This window comes from Wyeomyia smithii, chromosome 3 (assembly GCF_029784165.1).
Source record: "Wyeomyia smithii strain HCP4-BCI-WySm-NY-G18 chromosome 3, ASM2978416v1, whole genome shotgun sequence".
In the NCBI taxonomy this organism is placed as follows: Eukaryota; Metazoa; Arthropoda; class Insecta; order Diptera; family Culicidae; genus Wyeomyia; species Wyeomyia smithii.
Window position 1 is genome coordinate 58,312,535 of NC_073696.1, and position 24,062 is coordinate 58,336,596.

Below are 24,062 nucleotides of genomic sequence, written 5' to 3' on the forward strand. Positions count from 1 at the left end.
TGCAAAGAGAAGTTTTCATTGTTCTGTAGCACTTCCCATGTTGTTAATATGGGAATTAGTGATTAGTGGGATCGATTAGAATAAAAAAAAAATTAGTGGGACAAACATGTGTAGAAAATCATCAATGGGACAAACAGATTTGGTATGGTTTTTCAAGACTTTCGGAACAAACAATGTTATTTTTTAAAGTTTTTCAAAAATATACATGAAAATAGACTCATTGCTGATAAAAAACGAAAATCGACCAAAAGTAACATGGGACAACTATGCGTAGAACGGCAGTATAGGAAATGAATCTGTTTTCACTGTGTTGAAGAAAATCAAAAGCTACCAAATCAGTTTCTGTTTATACGAAAAAATCCTACTGAAAATGTGGAATTATTCCTACATAACTGACATAAATCGACAGCACTGCAGTAGTTACCTGGGTTACCAATTTTGCACGTTAACAACTGCAGCGAATATCTAGGTAACCTACTACGACGGGCTGCAGCTACGTTCATTCATGATAATGTGATTCATTCATGATTACCATTTGATGAATATTGGAGCGTCGTGAGATGAATAATTGAACTGTGATTCAAGTTTTGAGATAGATATGGATGCGTTGTGAAAAATGGTTTGTTTTACAAAATTCTGGAATAATCTAGCTAATTTTACTAAACATACAATGCTAAACGATTCCATAAGAGCATAAAAGCATATTTAGTTTATTTGTTCAATGATTTCGTAAAAATCCGGTGTTTAATCCGTGCATTTTTCGTAAATATCGGCTTAATGAGATGAATAATGGAGCAGTTCCCCTTTTTTCCTAGAAAAAATTTTTTTTTCGTTTTGTAATCCTATTTGTCACTTCTATCATCTTGCCCTTTAGTTCTTATTTAACTAGAGGAATTATTCAAATTTTTAGTAAATCTATCAACTCCAACCCAAGTTCTTGCAGTTTTGGTGATTTTGGTGGCATTTTTCGAAAAAAATTCTTCAAGGGATGTTTTACCCCAAATCCACACGCTATATAGCAAGCCACGTACGCTAGCCACACACGCTATACAGCAAGCCACACACGCTATACAGCAATCCAAGTACGCTAGCCACACACGCTATACAGCAAGCCACACACGCTAGCCACACGCTATATAGCAAGCCACACACGTTATCAACATGCACACACGCGCTACAGACATGCATACACGCTATAAACATACACCCACGCTATCCCTTTTCGACTGGGCCTATAGAATTGCGTTGGTAGAAGCTGACTTGAACAAAACCCTATCTCTCGCTTTTTGAACATTCTATTCATTGTTTTATTGCTCGCAACGCTAGTGTCAACATCGCAGCTGCTACGAAAAATAAAAAACCGGAGCAAGCAAGTATTTTTATACAGGAATTGCTTCGATTTAGGTTTTGTTATCCGTCATTTTTTACCTACACAATTGTGTGGGCTCGGTCGGAAAGGGCTATACAGCTAGCCACGCACGCTATATAAGCAAGCCACGCACGCTAGTTACACGCTATATAGCAAACCACACACGCTATATAGCGAGCCACATATCTTATATAGCTAGCGACACACGCTGTAGATATTCACACACGTTATGCGCAAACACCCTATTTATACATACGTTCGATGATGGTGGCTTCTCAAACCACTTGGCGGTGCGAGTCTCTTTCAGTTTTGGGTTATATTCACCCAACGATATCTGAATTGGACTACCGCTGGTGGGGTCAGATCGAAGGGAAGCCGAATTGAAAAAGGTAGGAACTGCAGCTAACCACTACCACCGCCGCTGTTTCCCGCTGCTGATCCGCGCTGCCTTCGCCTACTGCCATCGGTGTTGATGTCTGCTGCTGCGGCTTGCTGCTAGTAAACTGATTTGCTTGATTGATTGATTGATTTCTTTTGAAGGGACTTTAACCTGATTTGCTTGAGGAGAAACAGTCTCTTATATAGCCTGAAGAGTGCATTCCCGGCTAACTAGGTACTCCATTCTGTCGTCCTTCTGAGGGAAAGGCAGCAAGTGACCTATCAAAAGTCGACATTTGATTGCTGCAAAAATAACAGAAACCGGTTGGAAACTGACTGAGTTCAAAACGATTTAAATTGGACAATTTTCGTGACGCTCTCGATGTTTTCGGTTTTGAAGTTGGATCCCTGTATTGAAGTTGGGTCCTTGTATATGTTGTCGTAAAACGTATTCTACGTCAAAAATTTAAATTTTGCAAAACTTTCTACCTTGAATAGACAAACAAACGCTGAAAATTTCAGCCCAATCGGAGAACATCAAAACAACATGCGGTTGCGCCTCTCGCGAACTTGTCTTAAAATAGTAGGAGGGTGGTATCCAAGACACGACCGCATAGTTGACGTAGGACTACAATAGTTTCATATAATTATCTTTGAGGCTCTTTTTGATTCGAGCTCGTTTTACTTTTGCCACGGTTCGATTTTGGAACGCATGTGCCAAAAACGAGCGGTTATGTTTGATCACATTTCTTACTTTTCTTGATTATTTCAACCAATTTGAGCTCAACATCCTCCGAAAGAAGGGTATTTTGGCTCTTTATGTTGCCGAAGCGGATGACCGGAATCGGTAAAACGATTTCTGGAATATGACCGCAACATGTGCCGGTAATATAATGATCATGATCTAAGCAGTATTAAGCCTCTAATAACTCGGGTAGTAATATCAAGTATCTAGGTCGTCAGCCTTAATTCATAAAGCGACACCTCAAACGACTTGGAACGGGGTCTGTATTTTGATTATTTATTTGCAGCACTCTATTTTAGAAGAAAAAATGTTCTCTTTAATATTGATGAATACCATTCATTCTAATACAGTCAAATTTCTTCAATACGCGAAAAGGCAAGCTTCTATACAGACCTAAATTGAGTACGATTTAGTAGAAATTAAACAATATTTGAATGTCTTGTGAATAATAGCTCACTCTCCGATCACCAAGCGGCAAAGAGAGTTCGTGGAAAAAATAACGATAAAGAATTACAGTTTTTAAACAAAAATGTATATTCACAGAAAATTTAAAATGGACATGAGAAAAACAGAGGGTAGAGTTCCAAAATAAACAATGCAGATCGCAAAACGATACCTACGCGCTAAGCCAACACGCCCCACTGTGCGTCGACAGCGGCAATGTGGTCTTCACTTAGCTTGGCTGCACACAAATAAATATCGAGTTCTACTGCACTGATAGACGACGAGTGACCAGCGCTCAATTCATACATTGCTCGGTGCTGAACTGTTGCCTGTGCCAGCATGTTCTACTTCAAGACATCAGTTTTAATAACATTCTAACCGCAGAACGTAAAACTGTCTGATAGTGGAGGTGGTTACGAACTTTCCGAAAAAGCTTTACCTTCAAGACATCAAAATGCTCATGCAAGCGTACATTAGTTGACTTATTGGGACGGGGAGATTCTGTCAATTTTTTTTTTGCCACTGCTATACAGGATATCACAGCAGGCAGTTGGTGTCTACTCATGAAGTCTGTGCCAGGCGTGCTCGCATGGGATTGGTACATTGTTCGTGAAAATTCGACCTTGAAACTTTTATGAAATTTTCACTGTTTAACAATAAAATGATAATGATAACTGAGGAATCACAAAATTGTCCATCATTTTATCACTCCAACGACATAGTGATTATTGTAATCCATCATGTCGTTACATCAGTATTACCGTTTGAAATCTTTCATTCCTACGTTACACCTTGGTTTTAGTTTCCGCAGAATGTATCTCGGTATAGTGCGGTTAGACGTAGTCCTACGTCAAAAGTTCAAACACCTACCAGCTACTTACTTCAATAAAGCCAGCCTCACAGTCGAGTTGACGTAAATTCCGTCATTGAATTCTATACTTATACGCAATTTGGAATGCAATTAGAGGTTACATAGAAGGATTGCTATGCCTGCGAAAAACTTGTAAAAGAACGAATTGTGTAGCGTACGAAAATAGCAGTGAAAAGTTTCCTTGTACATAAATGTTTCATAAATTATTGATTACGTCGGCGAATCCGGTTGCTTCAAATTCATCAAGTCTCTTGAACCGAATACTGTTTCTACAACTAAAATGAAAGATTTTTTTTGAATTATAATGTTGTTGATGTTGAAAAAAAAACTAAATAATATATATGAATCTTAGAAAAGTTATGAAATATCATTGATAGAAATATTGGTTTTGGCCTATCAATCAATTTAAGATATATTACAAAATGCTGATTATTTCTTCCAAATTACCGGCATGATAAGTTTAAAAAAATTACCATAACCCATTGGAGTTTTAAAACCAAAAATTAAACACAGTGTCATGTGGCAGCCTGCTAACAAGAAGCACCTTTTTCGGGTAGATAAGCAAAAAAGTCAACAGATTTGAATCTCGTTCGCAATACTCATTTCGACTCGACAAACAAAGTTTAATTAAAGTAGAACCAATGAATCATTCCGTGATTAAAATCACTTTATTCACCGAAACACTGTCACCAATGCTCTTGGTATTAATCATAAAACCGCTCGTGATGTGCGCTCTTTGGTAAGTTCATTTATAAAACGAGAGTTGATCGAAATTATCGTTAAGCTGACATATTTCACATGTTTTCGTAATTAACAAGTGCTCTGTGTCATCTCTCATTCGCCGCCCGCTCGTCGCATGTAAAATTGGTCCTGTAATAATTCAGTCAATAATTGTTACTCTCGTTCTTTTCCGCCTCTTCCATCCCTGGTGTACAGATTCGCTGCTCGGCTCGCATCCACGAGATTTACATGCAATCGACGGAGAAATCCATCGACGAGGAAAGGCCCCGAGTCATCTCGGCAGCGTCCTCCTCTTCATCCTCTTCCTCGTCAGCCAACAGTAACAGCAACAGCATCAACCTGATACAGAACATCCCGTACGATCAGTTCTCGCAGCTGGATAATGAGTTGGACCGGAAAGACTACATTACACATTTACAAGGTAAGCGCCTAGGGCGGTTAATATTGCAACACCATTCCCATTGTCACCCGTATCAAAAGTCGAGCGAACCTGAAGTACGCTACGCATTCGGGAAACGATTGCCACAATAATCCCACCGGAATCGAGTCAATTAATCAATTCGGTTTTTGTCTTCCATGGCTGTACACTTTCTGATCCGTTTGTTTTTTTTTCTCTCTCTCTCTTTCTTCTTTCCTTTGTGTGCTCCCAGGCGACATGTCATCATCGTCGGCAAGTGCGTCCAGGCTGACACGTTCAGAGCCATCGATCAGTTTAACCTGCTGGCGATTCCTAGCGGGGGCGACCGGACTGCTGATAGTTTTTCACCGTTTGCTCAATTTTGACACCATTTCCATAACATGATTCCGTGATGTGCATTAGTGATTCGAGCTTTTTGGTTCTATTCTTTGCCGTTTTTGTTTTCGTTTTTCTTTTTCGTTCTTTCTTCTCGTTGGTGCTTTTTATTCTGCTGAGTTGCTCACAGATTTTCATCGCGGCGTAGAGGAGTAGCTCGGCTCGTCTCGTCTCACGGGTCACGAGGCACGGAACACCGGTAGCATAAAAATCGAGTTCAGCTGGAATGCGAAAGCTGCCTGTCTGGCTGGCTGGTTGCGAAACGGATCCGGCGAACCTGGGCTGCGCGATGGGAAAATCGTGATGAAGGTGTTAATGGCGGCGATGACGCTGATTAATGGAATGTCTGGTGGAAGCGTGGAAAATGTGTGAAAATTTTTGGACGAGTGCAATAGACTTAAGTGAAATAGAGAGAGAGAGAGAGTGAGAGAGAGAGAGAGAGAAGTGAGAGAGGGGAAGAAAAATGTAATTGAAAAACCCCTAGAGCTGTTAGATAAGGGATATAAAATGTAAACTTTTCTTGAATGTACACGCTGGCTGGCGAACGTCATATGACTTTGAACGATAGTCATCCAATCCATCTCGAATGCTTTGACAAGTGAAAACTGTAGCGGGAGTTTCTTTCGTTTTAATTTTTCTCAAGCATCCAGTTCAATTAGCAGAAATCCATCAATACAGTAATGAGTTCTACAATGATTGAGTTTCGTTAGCATTTTAAAATTGTTTAACTTATGGACAGCATATTAAACTAAACTCTACAGCTGTGATTTAGAGAAATATTTTCGCAACAATTCTCAAGAGTAATTTAAATAATTTTATTTTCAGTAGGTAGTGAGCTTCATCACGAGCGACTTGTCACACTCACTGTTATCACCGAGAAATTTTGGGCCAGAGAACAAATTCTTTGTATTCGATCGTCTCAAGTCTAAATCAAAACTTGCTTAAATCTTGGCTAACACACGATGTTGATTTCTTTATGAACAAATGTTTCAGTAAATTGATTCCAAACATAAATTCACTTGTGGTCTAGAAAAAACATAACTCTTTGCCAGATTTTAAGGCATAACTCAAGCATTATTTTGAAAAATGTTTCTCAACTAAATTCAGCGAATATAGCCTTCGTTCTGACTCAAGTTGATGAAATAAATAGATAAGTTGTTTTTTTAGAAAAAAACTGAAATGAAATTAAACGCAAAGTTCATGTACGGCATTCAAACAATCAACATCAGCCAAACTTAGCATTTGTAATTCCATCACACTCCGCACGCCACTAATCCGATGGTGAAATATTCGTCGGCATATTAAAAGTGTATTTCACCGCTCTGCTATGCCTGCTCCCGGATTTGCATTTCCCCACTCGACGGCATCACGAGCTAAAGCGAGAGCCTTCCCCATTCAGCAAGATAGATTGTCAGTCAGATCATAAAGGCTTGTCAGCGTGCTTTCGCCGACTTGCAGATGAAATTTGGCAAGACAGACAAGATGAATGGTTTTTCCTGCTGTTATGACTGTTTTGTGCTGTCATTACCTCTGGCATCGTCATACGCAGTACGCAGTACCGTCGTCATGCCGCTCGGCACAATGAAAGGTCGAAGCGAAATGCAAATCAACCACCACCAAGCCTGGAGAGTGCCACGATTGATGAGCGAGTGCAAGAGTGCTGATGTAACTTCTCGACAGCAGCAAGTCACTTTGGAAATCGTTAATTCATAGAACAGGATAATGAAAATCGCTTCCGCATTAATTTTCATTTCTTTGTTTGCCTATTTGTTAAATCAAACTTTCATGGTAATTTCTGTTCGAAGAGAATGATAAATTTAGATTCGGGGAAATAATTGTAATCTGACTGTAAGCAGCATATTTTTTGTTAATTCCATACAGCCCCGAAAACGTTCGCAATAAAAAATCCACTTCATCACCATCACAGCTTCAATTTCATCTTGTCGTCGCGGATCACGACAATTTCAATCATCTCTTCTTCTTCCAAACAACCAACCAACTGTTGCTGTACAGAGGTAGCGGTTGGGGAAGAAAAATGTCCTCTAGTCCGGAAGCCTACCGGGGTAAGGTTGCTCGTGATGAAGATGTGCAAAATGCAAATGAATAGACCAAAATTATAAAGACAAATATTGTGAATCAAGCCAAACTGAAGCACTGGGTGAGCGGCAAAACTTCGGGAGAATGGGGCAAAACCCGGAAGGGTTTACCTTCCCATCAGACAAAGCGCAGTAATATAGTGAAAAGTGTAAAAATAAACCAAATAACGAGCGCCGCCGACGAAAAAAATAAATAAATAAACTTACTTTGAAAAGGGATGAAACAAACGAAAATCGGGTCGCAAGTGGGAGCCCGTCACCACGCCGCGAAAACACTGTAAGGAGAAAGCTGGATGGCAAAAAAAAAAAACAAAGTTTTATGTACATATTAAGTAAGTAGAAGTAAGAAGCCAGACCCGATGTTGGTCTGCGCCTGTAGTGTTACTTGACAGCAAATAAATGCGCATAAAAAAAGTATTACAGTGCAAGGAACAAAGTTGAAACAGTGTGAAATTTCTGGAGCAATTGTGTTGTTGAATATATCTTGATGCAATCACCCCGTAATTGAGGCAATTGAGCGTGAATGGAGTTAATACTTTTATGCTTTAGAGTAGACGAAATTCAATGAATTTATGTGTGATATAAAGAAGTAAAATACTAATATTTATGACATAGAGAAACCTATTGAGCAGAAAAGGTGAACAGTATAGATTAATTAATTGATAATTATAGTACTGACAACGTAACTTCAAATGCAAATACACAAACTATACTATGACATAGGTGAGGTGGTTTTAGTCGAACGGAAAGATATCACAAATTCGCACATGTTCATATAAAACTGGTCTAAAAATCCTCATTTTCCAAGTTGTCTCATGGTAAGCATTTCGGGGGAATATTTTTTTTAAATATTTGCATTTATTTATAAATAAGAAATCAACTCGAAACCCACAAATAGTTCACACTTTAAAATCTGTTAGTTCAGTAATCTGCCATAATGCTCTGCATTTTAGATGATTTATATTTTCACTTCATTGTCTGCGATCAGTATACAACACGCGAGTGCACGGAATCAGCCTAATTCTTTAGTTCCCAAGCCCGCCTTCCGACGGATTTCAGCAAAATGTCTATAAATCTTTAATAAACATAATTTTTTTACTTATTCCAATTCATATCTTTTTGGCTTAGTCTCAACTATCTATCCAAATACTTCGTTAAACCACACTGCTTTGACCAATAAACTGGTTGCAAAATATAAAAAAAAAATCGAAAAAAACCAGAAAAAAAGTATGTTGCTGCTTACAGTGAAATAGAAACCACTGGTATTCTATTATTTATTGGTAAAAACAAACAAACAATTATTAGTTGGTAGATGGAACATTGTAATTTGCGGTTTTAAAGTTAATTTATTGCAGAAGTAGAAGGAACTTATTAATATTCACTGAACAACATATAAGGCATTAACGTCAAGTTTTTTTTTTGCTGGATAATAGTGTTGTTCAGTGGGATGACGCCTGGCATAACCGCAAATAGTTGTTATATTGTAGATAATTTTGCTGACAATTCTATTGCTATTGACGACGCTGCTTGGAAATACAGCATCGTACTTTGAAAACCGAAAGTTTTAAAAACATCATGTGGCCCAAAGGTAAAAACAACATTGCTAAATTGGATCTTGTCTTCGCAAACCTGCATCAGAATCTCTCAAAATCTTAGCACATCAGACAAATGACAACAAGTTAATCTACTTTAATATATCTACAATACCTGAACGTTTATTTCTAGCACCATCGGACATTAAGTATGGTAGAACACATTTTATGGAACGTGATAGGAACAAATAAGGCACATGGATCACTCGCATGGAGTGTAATGTTTACCTATATTTGCAAACTCGTTAGGACTTTTTTTCATGACCTACATATTTATTTCAAAAGAACATAAAGTTCAGAATCTGAAGGAAAATATATCACCCAGCTGCCCAATCTCTGGCGGGTTTCACATTTTCACAAAGTAACATACACTATTTATGAACTTATTGGATTGATTTTTTTTTTCATCTAACATAAAAGCGTTTTAGAGTTTTTTAGAGGCTTACAAGATTAACTTAATTTTAACTCAATTTACCATATTTATCACCCTATAGGTAACTCAGAGAAAGAGGCTTCTCCCTTCACTCTCTGACTAACGTTTACCTACCTGTACTCTTCTGGACTGTAGTATTTCTTTCGACCCGAATCACTTTTCGAATTTAGATGCCAAGGTTTTGGCTATTCTTACTACGCGCGCGTTAAAACCCGTGAGTCGGTACGCCTGCCAAGAATCACGTGCTAGCACGCGTCACACTATCGTCTGGCGAGTTTTCACTTTGTTTGCTACCGACTTATGCAATGACTTCGTCTGCTTATTTAGCTAGGCATAGCGGAAAGTACAAATGCTTCGCTAACGGTTGCATGTCATGTTTATAAAGTTGCTTCGCTGTTTGTCTTTGCTATATAAAGAGGTATAAAGTACAAGTTCAAAACCCTCCCAGTACTGATAATTCTAGAACTGAGAAAACACTTTGAACCTGAAATTCGGTCGCTGTTTTGGAATTCTAGATGTCGAATTCCGCATTCTGGAAATCTGCAAAAAAAGATCTTCAACCTTGCGAAATGAGTATTTTCGGAATCGGGATTACGATCAGATGTAATATTCAATATTGATAGGGGAACTGTTCCATCATTCATCTCAGCCCATATATTCATCTCATACACCTGAAAACACAAATGAAAACAGGAAAAAAACGCATATTTTCTAACTAAATCAATCTACTAATCCACGGAATGGATTCTTCTTAGTTCACTTTAGATTTCTCATAAAGTAAAATCCTCAAAAACACACTTATAAGCTCCAGATTTGATATTATAGTCGGGCATCTGCACTCGAAAACACATTTATTTCAATTACCTACCTCAGAAAACAAAGTCCGCGCTTTGCTCTATACAGCTACAACGGGACTCGTTCAGCAGCCAACCAAAGTATTTTTCACCACTAGCGGACCACTTTTTATTTTACTCACTAAACAAAATCACTTAATACACTAAGAATACTTTAATCTTTGAAACGTTCTCCTCAAATTTCCAAAAACAAGCTTGAATGAGTAGAAATACATGAGATGATTTTCTACAAACCCTAAATATATGAGATTTTTTTTTTTCATCATCTATGGAATATATGAGATGAATTTCTACAAATCCTAGAATAAATCGAAAGTTGTCAAATCAGTTTCTGTTTAAACGAAAAAATCATACTGAAAATGTTGAATTATTCCGAAATAATTGACATGAATCGACAGCACTGCAGTGGTTACCTAGGTTACCAATTTTGCACGTAACTGCAGCAGATATCTAGATAACTTCCCAAGTAACAATCCAAAGACGATTTCGTTTTATTTATATTTTATAGAAGTTTTATCAAAACATTACTAAATCTATCGAGTTTTATCATAAATTTATTCAAGTACTTGTGGTTTTTATTTATCAATAGTTCCCAAGAGTAATTAAAGAGCACTTGAAGAATCCTCCATAAAATTCCTTCATCAATAAGTGTAATAAGCCTGAGGAGCGGTTTTGAAACGCATTCAATATCCCTTTCAAAATACCTATGAGAAACTTCCATAAAACTTTATTAGAGTTTTACGATAGTTTTATGGTACTTATCATTAAGATGAATCTATCTTGAAAATGTGCCCATAAAATTTTCTTAAGCCCATTTTGTCTCATGAAAGAGCAAAAAAGTTGGTGAAAGAAAAGGATCTAGAGTAAACAAATTTTTTAGCTCATTCAAGCAACTAACTCATACTAAATCAAGTCATCCTAAATCATACTAAATCAAGTCATTTAAGGGTATATTACTTTTGGTGTTAAAAACAGTAAAAACTCAATACTCACTAACGGACATGAAATATAAGATGGTAGAAATTCCAATACAGGTCGGACTCGATTTCTAAAACATTTTCTATTCCGGATAATCGAACCACAGAAATATATTGAAATTTGCGATTAACGATACATAAATAAATTGGTAATTCCTTTTTTTATTTCACTTGTATGATGGAGTGGCGTAACCAGAAATTATTTCTTGAGAAGCAAAAAAGAATAAATTGAAAATTGATTATTCTCAGTTAAATCGAACATGTCCCAAACATGCCGTAAATGACATAAATGGTAACAAATATGCCAGAAGGGGTGGTAAAGACAAAATTTCGGAATGAAAATCAAAACGATCACCGAAAAAATGAAATTCCGGATAATCGAATCTAAAATTCCGGATAATCGAGTCCGACTTGTACCTGAGAATGACAGAGGAATGGTATTCATTCCCCTGTTTCATGCAATATGTTGCATTTCTTCATTTTGCTCATGTTTAGGCCCAAATTATAAAATACACCGGATGTTTATTCTGAACCATTTATAGTTTTTTGTTCAAAAACCGCTACAAGTAACACTTTTCCAACAGCAATGATCACAAAAATGGTGCTTGACTGTAAACAAACAGTTGTTAAACGGGAGAGGGGACTATCTCAGATAAAATTTGTTTGTCTTGAAAAGTTCAAGCAAGTTTTATTCAAGCGCAAGTATACTAAAAGTATACTTCAAGCGTCGAGATACTAAAAAAATCTTATTGGTCTTGCTCAAGAAGTTTTAGAAGCCGTCTTATGAGGGATTAAAATAAAACCAACAACAAATATGGCGAACAGACTGTGACTAACTACGTCAAAATAATAGCCATTTGTGATTAAACGGTAATAAAAGGCCGAGATTCTTAATGCTACTAATAATTCTGGCAGTTCAGTAGTGAATGTTGACCTTGCTGAACACAAACTTTAGTAAAATGTTCCGTAGTCCAGCAAACCCGAACTTAACGAAAATTCAGATATATTTTTTATTTTCTAAATAAATTACTAATTTTGCAGTAATATTATAGCGCGTTGAAAATAATAAACTTTTTTGTCATATAACGTATAAACTTAACGTGGCAATTAAAAATTTACAAATATGATCTTGAAAATACATGTAGATTTATCTACCTATTTTATTCAACGACTGCGATGACATTCATTTTGGAGAAAGAGTAGATCGATGGGGTTTGTATCATAAATTGATCTATATAAAAAAAATAAATTCTGTTCATAGCGAAATAAACTAGAAAGGAGAGTTGCGAACCTGATTTATAAAACTCTCGAAATTTGTCACAGTTTTTTCATGGTTGTGAGCAACTCCTGAATGTCATCATGAGTACATATCGATAAAAATATAGAGTTTTAAGCAAACTTTAGGAACTATTCTTGAGAACCTTCTCTAGCTTGGGCCTCCTTGATCTCATGGGGATTTTACGGCTGATTTGTAGTAGTTTGTGAGAATAATAAGATTTATGCCCTGTTTTAAAGAACAAGCAATCAAAACTTCTTTAAGTACATCTTAAAACTGATATTGTTACTTGGGCTACTACGACGGTCTATGGCTACGTTCATTCATGATATTGTGATTCATTCATGATTAACAGTGTGATGAATATGGGGGCGTCGTGAGATAAAATTGAACAGTAATTTAAGTTTTGAGGTGGATATGGAAGCGTTGTGAAAAATGGTTTGTTTTACAAAACTCAGGATAAATCTAGCTAAGTTAACTGAATTTCCAATGCTGGGCGATTCCATAAGAGCATGTTAGCGTATTTTGTTTATTTGTTCAATGATTTCGTGAAAATTTGGTGTTTAATCCGTGCATTCTTCGTGAAAATCGGCGTAATGTGATGAATAATGGAGCAGTTCCCCTAACAGAAATTATTTGGAAAAGTTGCACAATCTCTCAAAATCATTATTCTCTCGCCTTTCAGTGTGAGAACAATGTAATGAGGACTACTATGTTTCTTAAATACTACGTACGGAAGAGTTGTAGTGTCGTTGTCAAGGCGATTTTTATGTGAACGAACACTTGTTTATGTTTATTTTTAACATATGAACTATATCATTAAGACGACAATTCCAAAAGAATTTGCTTCCGCGTTTTCCGATATTTTCCACCAACTTACCGTTTAATTTCTATAGCGTGACTGTCAATAATGGTTAAGGTCACAATAATCTTTAAAAAGTGGCAAGCTTCTGACAAGACCCGGATACTTTCGAGAAAATGACTAGTTTTGAGCTGGAGGTAACCCCACAATGGGGAGCTCCGTAGCCGCAAGGTTGCAGAGTCTGCTTTGGTAAGCGGGTGGTCGTGGGTTTGAATCTTAGTAGAATCAGGCCATTTGGTTGTCAAAGGACTTTAGCATGGGTTCATTCTCAGGCTCCCCACCTCGTACCCTTCCTTCAATCTGAATTCTACAGTACCTCTGTTGACTCTCCTTCTAACAAAAAAAATAAGTCCCTATTATAATAAAACTGGTGTGAGTAACATATGAAAGTTCTCTCCAGGGAATTGTTATTAGGCGAAATTGTTAGGATGGACAGAAGCTCGGTATAGTAGAGCGGTAAGCTTGAAACGGAAAGGTACAACTTACACACAAGCACGGATATGAATGATAAGCGTATCACTTACTTCAATAGTGATACTGCCAATAATATGAAGTGCGGAGTACAGAAAATACTTGGGCAATATCACAATAGATCTAATCTCTGGTCACAATGATGAGTCCACACAGAAATAAAAAACCCACAATGCGACATTTAACGGAATAAAATAGCTCACAAAAAACGGTAACAAAAATCAAAGTTCGAAACCACTGGTCAACACAGGTTTCGCCCTAGAGCTCAAACTGAAAAAAATGAAATGTGCATGTATAAAGGGTTCGCCACAGAAGGCAGAATCACAAAAGGCAGAAGCACGCAAGGCAGAATCATGAAAGGCAGAACTCTATGACCGTACACACAAGGCAGAGAATTTCAAAAGGCGGAAATACTAAAGACAGAGTCCATGGAAGCAAAACCTGACTCACGGTAGCCAAGTGCTTGATGGCAAATTGGTGCGAATCCTGGTCACGGTACCAAAGCTGCTACTTTACATTTATTATTCATTATTATTTGGTGACCAGAGTTTATAACGTCGCAAGTAATGACCACTTTTGGCGTGAGGTGCAAATCAAGCGACGAAGACGCATAATCGAGAGCAAGGAATCGAGGCGGCGCAAAGCCGCTGTGGTTTCTGCAGTCCGAGCCGGCCGCCAACCCGCCGTCGGAAGCGGCGGCCTCTCGCAAACAGGTTTTCTTTCCCTTAGTGAACAAACGGTAAGGACAACTTACAGTTAGACAATAGAGTCGGCCAAAGGCCGCGAGTGTATGTTATTAGAGGGAAAATTGATGACTATGATTTATTTTCCGCCTTTCGTAGGAGACCCGATTTTAATTGCCTATCGAGGGTTGTGTGTGTGAGTATGTGTTAGGTGTGAGCGCTTGCGGTGAAATTTCAGCTCACGGTACGTACCGGCTACTCCGCTGGGTTCTGGTGATGCGATGCTGCGTACTGCTGGTCGCGGGGGAGGGGGAAACTTGGTTGTTGCTCGGTTTTGATCGGGTAGGCCTAATAGCAATGGCGGAAAAGTGGCTTGTCGGAATAGCGGCGACTTGGTGACTTCCTTCTTTGGCGCAATCGATGTTCCGTCTGGATAATTTTTTTAAGCTTATGTCACATCTTAATCCCTCGCCCATTTTTCGCATTCTCGTAAAATTACATACTCTGCCTCTTTTACAAATAACTTAATTTTTTGACTTTTTTATTTTTTAGTATGCAAACTTTTATATTTTACGATTTTTCGACTTTCTTGGTGCATTGAATTAAAAAGGTAAACTAATTTAGTTTGGTGATTTTCCATTTCCTCAACTTTTTTACATTTTTGTCTAAAGAAAAATTATTTTTTGACAGGTTGACGCATAGAAAAATTATTTTTTGACAGGTTGACGCATTAATTTTTAACCCTTCGATTTGATAACATAGTTTTTAAATTCACAAACTACTAAATTCTTCGACTCGATGCATTTCTTACTTTTTAACTTTTTGATTCTCTAGATTTTCTTGATTGTTTGGCTTTTGATTTATCCATTTTTTTACCTTGCATTTCGTGATTGATTTGCGGGATGATTTTTAGTTGATTCATCTAATTTGATAGCCAATTTTGTGCATGCAAATTTTCATTTTTTAGGGTGTTCCACACAGTTAATCACACATTCCCACAAAAGTAAGAAAACTTTAGAAATTCACAGGCGATCCAATTTTATCGTTTAGTATTAAAATATTGATAAATTGTAATGAAGATAAATATTTCCTAAATCACAATTTATCAATATTTTAATAATACCAGTTACTCTGTTATTATAGTTTTTAATATGTATAAGCTTTCTATTTTAATTGTAAATTTCCATACGACGAATTGAAGCGGAAGCCTTGCGTTGGAGGTTTTTTTTGACAAATTTTCAGTAGTCAGAAGAACAAACAGTTATTCTTTCGTTCACAATCTATTTATAGGAAAATATACGAGCAGGAATCAAAGGTGAGCAGCAGTGTTGAAAGAAAAAACTCACAACACGTGGGTGACTTTTAAACATATTTTTGTCAGCTGAATGCGACGTGCTACATAGCGATGTTCGCAATACTCACTCTATATTACAGGGTGCCAATAACGCTTGTCTACTGAGATTATATTCCATTGCATTTCAGTACCAGTTTACTGCTGCCGTCAATCCTCGCAAGCCGTGCAGGTACGGAGCACGGTACGTGTTTTGGTGTGAAATTGTACTGTACTTCGGTGGAAATTATGATTCGTAATGTGTCACTCACTCTAAGTTGAAATATGTCGGACGGTATTACCAAGTGTATTGAGTTCGTTTTATGGATGCTAAAATAGAGTTCATTTTTTTTTTCTCAATTATTCAAACAGCGCATCAATAATCAATACTTATTTAATCTGTATGCTAATCGTGAATTATTCTCAATGTTACTCGATTACTTATTGGATATTGCTCGAGTGCAACACTATCTATCAACTGAACCGTCAAGATCAGTAACTTTCTGCCTTCCGAACTCCATTTGCGCCTTTCTGCGATGTCTTTATAACGCCTTTTTATGCAGTCACAAAGCTCAGCTGCTTTTGCGTCGCTATCGTTCTCTGAAAACTCGATACACTTTGTTGTATCCATACTTACTACTGTGGGTCACAGCCGAGTGAGAAGGCAAAGTACGGTGGTAAACCGTTTTTTTTTTTCACATCGATGATGGAAGCGCAGGATGCAGTGACAGTGGTGACAAACCGAGCGAGAACGCGGGAGCAGCCGTTCTGAGATGATGATGACGACGACGACGACGACGACAACAAGCTCAACCGGATTGGAAATAGGATTGGAAATGGAAATTTTCCAGACGATTTGGCTGCTTGTTTTTTTGCTTCCCTGATTAAATCACTTATTTAATCATACTGTTTCCTGCGAGATTCTATACCTGCCAGAACAGCAACAGCAGGAAGCACGATGTTTATGTGCACCGGCAGAAATCAAATGAAACAATTCAGTTAAGCTGGCTTGATTAGCCAAACGAAAGCAACTTTATTGAAATATAAAAGCTTCGAGCTGCATTTGTTAACGTTTAACGTTTTAATGTTTCTACTGATCATTCTCAAATCTAATCGGATATGTTTTTCTACAACTCTTTTTTTAACTACAAACAGCTCAATTAAAGATACGGTAAATATGTTGAAAAAAGATAAATGAAAAATAGTACCACGACCTGCCATCGCACAGTGCATCATGACACAAAACTAAATGCGCTCAAGAGGCGAGAGGTTTCCTCAACCATACTCTTAAGTGAATCTTGCTCGTTTTTTTTTCGCTCAACATTTCCCTTACAGCATCGCGATGGTGTTCGTGGACTAGTTGACAAAAACAGCTAATCTACAAACACGCTTCACGGACGTTAAGAGCCGCAGGGCACTCACTTACTGTTCGTGATTCTGCGAGCAACGGCGTTTCCATACACGTACCGAGAGCGACGGATGGCGGATTGGTGGCACTTCAGCATGCAGGATCAAGTACGCGGTGCTAAGCGAGGATGACACGACCGATGCGCTACTCTGCTTGCATGATAATGACTTTGTATGGTTCTGTTTATACTCCCATCCTGCCTTCCAACCGCTCGATTGTTGCTTTTGGTTCTGATGATGTCGACGACGATGATGCTGAGGACGACCCGCGCTGCAAACGGTAACAGCAAAACGAGGGAAACTCTTCCAGGTTGACTCACTTGAGTCTTTCCCACACGTCTTTCCATGCTGATTTCTTTTATTCGAAGTGGGTTCACAGATGGAAGCGTTGAAGAAACACAGCGAAGAAAAACAATAAAAATGAATTATTTATAAGCTCTGGATTATTAAAGAAGTTATTAATTAGAAAGATGAGAGCAAACATGACAAAGGGAGAGTAATTTTGGTCGGCCTTGCAGGATGGAGTTTGCTTACCAAAAATGTACAACATGCTACCTAAAACAGCAATTCCCGCTATTACCACCACTCCGTCGCGGTGGCGGTGGTATCACAAGACTACAACCAGAAGCGGCACCGGAATGTTGCGGACCGGAAATGGGCTCCATGATAGCTGTCGACAAATATCGGTAAAGACGGCACTTCGCTAATGAGCCTTGTCATGTTTTTCTTCCGCTTACTGCAATGATGTTGATTGTATTTTATTGCCGAAAAGCATATATAAGTTCATCATGTGTGGTTTGGCGGAAAGTGTTTTGGAGTTATAAATCTAATTAGAAGGGCTTTTTACCAGTTGCTTGATAACATCTTTGCGTGTGCTTGAAATTGCCTCATACATGGGGAAAATTTTTCTTTTGGTAAACTGAAAGTCACCAAAGTTTGGTTGGCTGATGATACTCATTTAGGAGTTTACGCCGTGAACGTTATAAACGTGTAAATCATAGAGGATATACTTATTGTTTAATATCATTATGCTTTATCATACTTATTTTGCAGATGAAATTGACAGGTTATATAAAAAATTATTGCGAAAAGCATTCAACATACTCCAATACTTTCATATAATAATAATTTAGCTTCAAGTTTCCATAGAATTTAAATTCCTCTTTATTTTTCAATGCGTCTTCATTAAACAACCGATGCCGTGAATCGTTATCCGGTGCATTTCAAAGTATCACTTCGATTCAACGATAATTTTACGAGTGCACTCGTGCACTGAGCCAAGTGCCTCCACTTTATAAATTGAGCATCCCGTAAGGACGTAGAGGTACGAGTGCGATTCACCCAAAAGGAGAAGGTTAAACAATACCGCTTTCAAACAACCTCTAGCAGGTGCTTATGATGAAGATGAAAAGCAACAACACCGCGTCAGTCGTGCGGGGTCTACTTGCGGAGGGGGAGGGGGGGCGGTCAAAATAGAAGAAAAAAAAAGATCTTGAAGAGGCCAGCGGACCGAAGGTTGATCAAAATAAAGTTCCAAATTTATTAACAATATATGTCAGGTTGAGTGGCGTGTTCAGTTCACTTATCGCTGGTGGTTCTGCCTACTAGAGGAACGAGGGGAAAGAGAGCTCATTCATTTTGGAATGATGTTAGACAGGTGTTGGGGGGAGCAAGCAACCAACCGTTGAATGGGGCTTGTAAGGAAGCACCGTCGGTCGTTTCGATGGAAGGTCAGGCTGCTTTTGGCCGACGCACAAGGCGATAAGATATGAACTCGGCGCTACGATTATGATTTTTTGCTCCATTCAGGGCCATTCGAGATGAAAAGGGTATTGATGAGGGGCGTATGTTTGTGTGAGTTGAGCGGGGAACTTGTTCGTTCACCGTAATCCGCCTCAAATAGTGAAAAACCTTTTCTCAACCAATTGGCAACGCATGTGCGTCACGGAAAGCACCCAGACGCACTAGCCAAATTAAGATTGATAGATTTCTGAGGAGTTTTTTTTTTCTATGAGGTACAAATTTATCAAATTTGTAATGATTTGTGACCTTAGTTTTACACGTTAAAAAACCCTGGTTGAGAGGGATCAGTTTTCCACTTATTTATTTTTAGTAAAAATCCGAAGTTTTTTCACAACCCACGGTAAAACCACCTTGCAAATATTTTTTCATTGAAATCCTCACTATCGACTGCTACGTGCAGTCCAGTGTCCCTCATTTAAAAGGAAAACTTTCCTGCGAAGGTCGAAGAAAAACGAAGAGAATGTCACCCTTGGTTATGAAATAACTTCCTCGCAACTGCGTGCATCATTCCGAGATGTGATTAGATTGAGTAAGAAATTGCTGGGATACAGCAGAAGGGCAGGGTATGACAAGTGCGCAAGCCTCTTATGCTACCCCGCCGGGTGGGAGCTGTTTTTCTGCTAACGGGAATTTGTTGTTGTCGTTTCTCATTTCCCCACCGTGCGACGTTTGGAGATCGTGGTCACAGGTCGTAAATACTGTAACGTAATGATGTTTGCACTGAGTCGCCTGATCAACGGAGGTGTTCGGCGGGGTTTTGTTTTCTCGCTGTGACACTTTGGGCGATAGGCTCTAGCAACGGTTTTGAGTCGAAGTGAAAGTTGTCTGGAAAACATCATAAAAAAGTATATGTATATTTTTGTCGGATGCCAGCTAAAAGGAGGGCATGTTTTTGATCACTGGTTGCATATTGAGGATAAGCTGAAGTAGCCATTGTAATAATGGGCTTTATCAAATTATTAAGAATAAGTTGCTATTCACACTGTTTGGCTGAAAATAATCAGGCGCCTCCATTAAATCCAAATCAGTGGAGACGCTGAATGATGCAAATCAAGATCTTATATATAGGAACCATCATAAATACATAGGTACCGTTAATGATTAGGGGGCTGATTTCCAGCCTAGCGAACCCTGGATGCCCGCTAGATCCAACCCGTAAAGGACCCGCGACAGTCCTCTGGCTTGGAGCCATAACGATAAAGGAGGCTTGCTCCTCCCGTCACGGTCACTCCGGTATCGTCCTGTGCCTGTCGTTTCACTTCAACGAGAGAAGACTAGAATGAAATAATAGCAACCAGCGTTTGAGTTCGTAAGCTCCCGCTCCCCCTCCGTCGTTAACCACAGCAGCGTCAACTCGCAGCAGCAAAGAAGCGGAACATCACCCCACAGCAGCGGTACGTACCGATCATCTACCCACAATCACACTTACAATAAAACAAGATCAATAAATTACGTAAAATCCCGGTCCTTTCAATAAACTTGTTTTCTTAGATAATTAGTTGCTTTTTAAATACAAATTAAAATACCACAATAGCCCGAATAACAAGATGAAAATAGTCCGCACAGTTGATCGTGGTCAGCCGATCCTAGCTCCATAGTCAAGGGTCTCTTGCCACTGAGCTTTTTTCCGGTATACCGACAGTAATTTAAAGTCAGATACAAGTCCTACGATGGTACGATGGTACGAGGTACGATGCTGGCCTAACAAGCCAGTCGCCGTAGGTTCGAGTCTCGGCTCAGGAGAGACTGTTAATGTCAGTAGGATCGTAGCGCTAGCCCCGCAATTGTCCTGTACACTTTACAGTTGGCTGCGAAGTCTGTGTATAATAAAACAGAAGGTCGAGTTCCGAATCGCAATGTAGCACCAAGGCTTTGCTTTGCTTTAAGGTAACTGTTTCACTAAAATAAAGTTGCCTTTTTATTTAAAAACAACTGTGAGAACTGAGTTGCGAATCGTCAAAATATTATTGATGTTCAGAAAGTCAAAAAGTTAAGAAGATGAAAATCGAACAATAAAAAAGTTCGAAAGTCAAAATGACAAAAAGTCAGAGAGTTAAAAATTTAAAATTTTTGATGCAATAAAAAAGTTGAAAAATGAAACAAGCCAAAAATAAAAAAGTCATGAGAGCTTGAAGAATCTGCAATTAACACAATTGAATTCATTACAATTTAATGGCCTTCAGAAGGAGTTTTTGGCGATCCTGAGCCTAATTTGGGATCATATTCTTTTTTGGATTTTTTCTGGACTTTAGAAAGGCTTTTCGGCCATTCTAAGCTGTATTTGGGATAATTTTTTATTAGGCCTTTTTGGCCTTTAAAAAGGCTTTTCGGCAATTCTAAGCTAAATCTGGGATCAATTTCTTTTTTGGCCTTTAGATAGGGTTTTTGGCGATTCTGAGCTTAATTTGGGTTTTTTTTTATTTTTCTGGCCTTCAGAAGGGGCTTTTGCGATTCTGAGCTTAACTCGAGTTTATTTACTTTTTTGACTTTTTGTGGCCTTTTCGGCCATTCTATGCTTAATTCGGGATCATTTTTGTTGGCCTTTTCTGGCCTTTAGAAGAGGTTTTTGTGATTCTGAGCTTAATTTAAGATCTTTCTCTTTTTTGGTCTCTTGTGGCCTTAAGAAGGAGCTCTTGCGATTATGAGCTCAATTTGTGATTATTTTCTTTTAAGGCTCTTTTTTGGTTTAAGAAGGCCTTTTCGGCCATTCTAAGCATAATTTGGGATGCTTTTATTCCTAGCTTTTTGTGGCCTTTAGAAGGCCTTTTCGGCCATTCTGAGCTTAATTTGGGATCACTTTTATTTGGCCTTTTTTCCTTTAGAATGGGGTTTTGACGATTCGGAGATTAATTTGAGATATTTTTTTTTTGGCTTTTTCTAACCGGTTAAAGGGCTTTTCGGCCGTTCTAAGCTTAATTGTCCTTTTCTGGCTTTGGGGTTTTCGGTAATTCTGTGGTCAGATTTGGATAATTTTGTTTTAGCCCTCTTCTGGCCTTCAGAAGGGGTTTTTGGCGATTCTGAGCTAAAATTGGGATTATCTTCTTTTCTAGCTTTTGGGGCCTTTAGAAGACCTTTTCGGCCATTCTAAGCTTAATTTGAGATCATTTGCTTTTTGGCCGTTACCAAGGGGTTCTTGGGGATCATTTTTTTGCCTCTTCTGGCCTTTAGAAGGGCTTTTCGGCTATTCTATGCTTTGGGCTCATTTTCTTTTTTGGATTTTTTGTGGCCTTTAGAAGTAGTTTTCTGAGCGATTCTGAGCCTAATTTGGGATCATTGTCTTTTTTGGCCTCTTCTGCCCTTTGGAAGGGGCTCTTGCGATTCTGAGTTTAATTTGGAATAATTGACTTTGCAGGCTCTTTATTGGCTTTAGAAGGCCTTTTCGGCCATTTTAAGCCTAATTTGGGATCATTTTCCTTTCTAGCTTTCTTTGGCCTTTAGAAGGCCTTTTCGACTGTTCTAAACTTTTATTGTGCAAGATTGTCATATAATAATTTAAATATGTTTTCGATACTAAACTAGCTAAAAGTTGTGTTAAAAGTCGTGCACATTCAACCAAGCACAAGCTCGCTTCTCCTTTGCTCGCGGATGGATTTTTGCTTTGGGCTATATAATAGCCTGCGTCGTCTCATAGCAGTCATTAGGGACGAATGATCGTTTGGGGATAAAGTCCCTTCAAAAGAAATCAATCAATCAAATCATAGCAGTCATCAGTTAACAAGTGGAAGGCCACTAGAACGGTACTGAATAATCAGCAGCGGTAGCTGATTCCAGTGGCGAAACTGAGCTGCAGCAGAACCAGAGCGGTGGTATCAGGCAGCAGCGGCGGAGGTAGTGGGCAGCTGCATTTCTTAATTCAGTTCGGTTCCCCTTCGATCTGAGTTGGACCCCACCAGCGGTAAACCAATTCAGATATCGTTGGGTGAAAACAGCCAGAAACTGCACGAGCCAGCACCGCCACTAGGAAAGCTACCGCCATTTAGTGTGTGTGCAGTGTGTACATATAGCCCCTGTGCATCTCGTGCATCTGCATAGCTATGACATTTGCGATGATAGGGATGATAGCTAACCAACCCATGTGTATCGATAGCTAGAGCTGTTGCGCGTGGCTAGCTATAGCGTGTGTAAGACATAGCATGTGTAGCATATTATGGCTATTGCGTGTATATCTTCAGTGTGTGTACGGATAGTTATAGCGTGTGTGTGGATAGCTGCTGCGTGTGTAATGATTAGTTATACTGCCGGTAACCGCAAGTCAGTCCCATCTGTAAAAAAGTTAAAACGAGAAAACAGCTTCGAAAGACATTTCATTCACGCTCAGTTATCGCTTATTTAAGATGAATTATTTCGACAATATTCATGCTTAAATATAGTTTGCATACTAGCCTGCACTAATTACGTTGTAAAAACCATTGATATAATTGGCTGTATGATAAAAACCTTGAGTGTGACTGACTTGCCGTTACATTCTACACCGAAGAGAAAGTAACCGCAAGTCAGTCACATTGCCATGTTGAAACTATAATGCGTGTTGACGTGTTGTTATTCGTTGCCGTGGAAAACTGTCAATCCTTCGCTGTTAGGAAGTGTATGTCCATGAGAACCTTTTAAGAAATGTCGACGTTGGAAAATCTCATGATGTACGGAACCGATGAAAGCTTATCCGGTGAGGACTCGGATAAAGAAACTGAAGCCGGGACTGCAGTTGGTTCATCCGACAACAAATGTCAAGATGATCCAAATCCATTTGAGGTTCGAGCATCACCTTTGGAGATTTCTTGGAACGATTCCCTGGATTCTGATGGAAGTTTTTTCGAAACTCAACATTTTGCGGATAGATCTACGAAGAAGCGAACCAAGAAAAAAATTGACTTGGATTCGTATTAGCAGAAAATCGCTCCACATAAATTCATCACCAATTCAAACTAAAAAATAATCCC

At 38.7% G+C, this 24,062-nt stretch overlaps 1 protein-coding gene across 1 annotated transcript in view; it reads left to right on the top strand.

The window, feature by feature from the left end:
* LOC129727833 (uncharacterized) overlaps positions 1–8,155 on the top strand; it is a 303,501-nt gene extending 295,346 nt beyond the window's left edge. The window contains exons 7-8 of the mRNA XM_055686045.1: positions 4,744–4,969; positions 5,199–8,155. Of these exons, the coding sequence (XP_055542020.1) occupies positions 4,744–4,969; positions 5,199–5,350 (378 nt within the window). The 3' untranslated portion in view covers positions 5,351–8,155. The remainder of the gene's footprint in view (positions 1–4,743; positions 4,970–5,198) is intronic.
* The last annotated feature ends 15,907 nt before the right edge of the window (positions 8,156–24,062 follow it).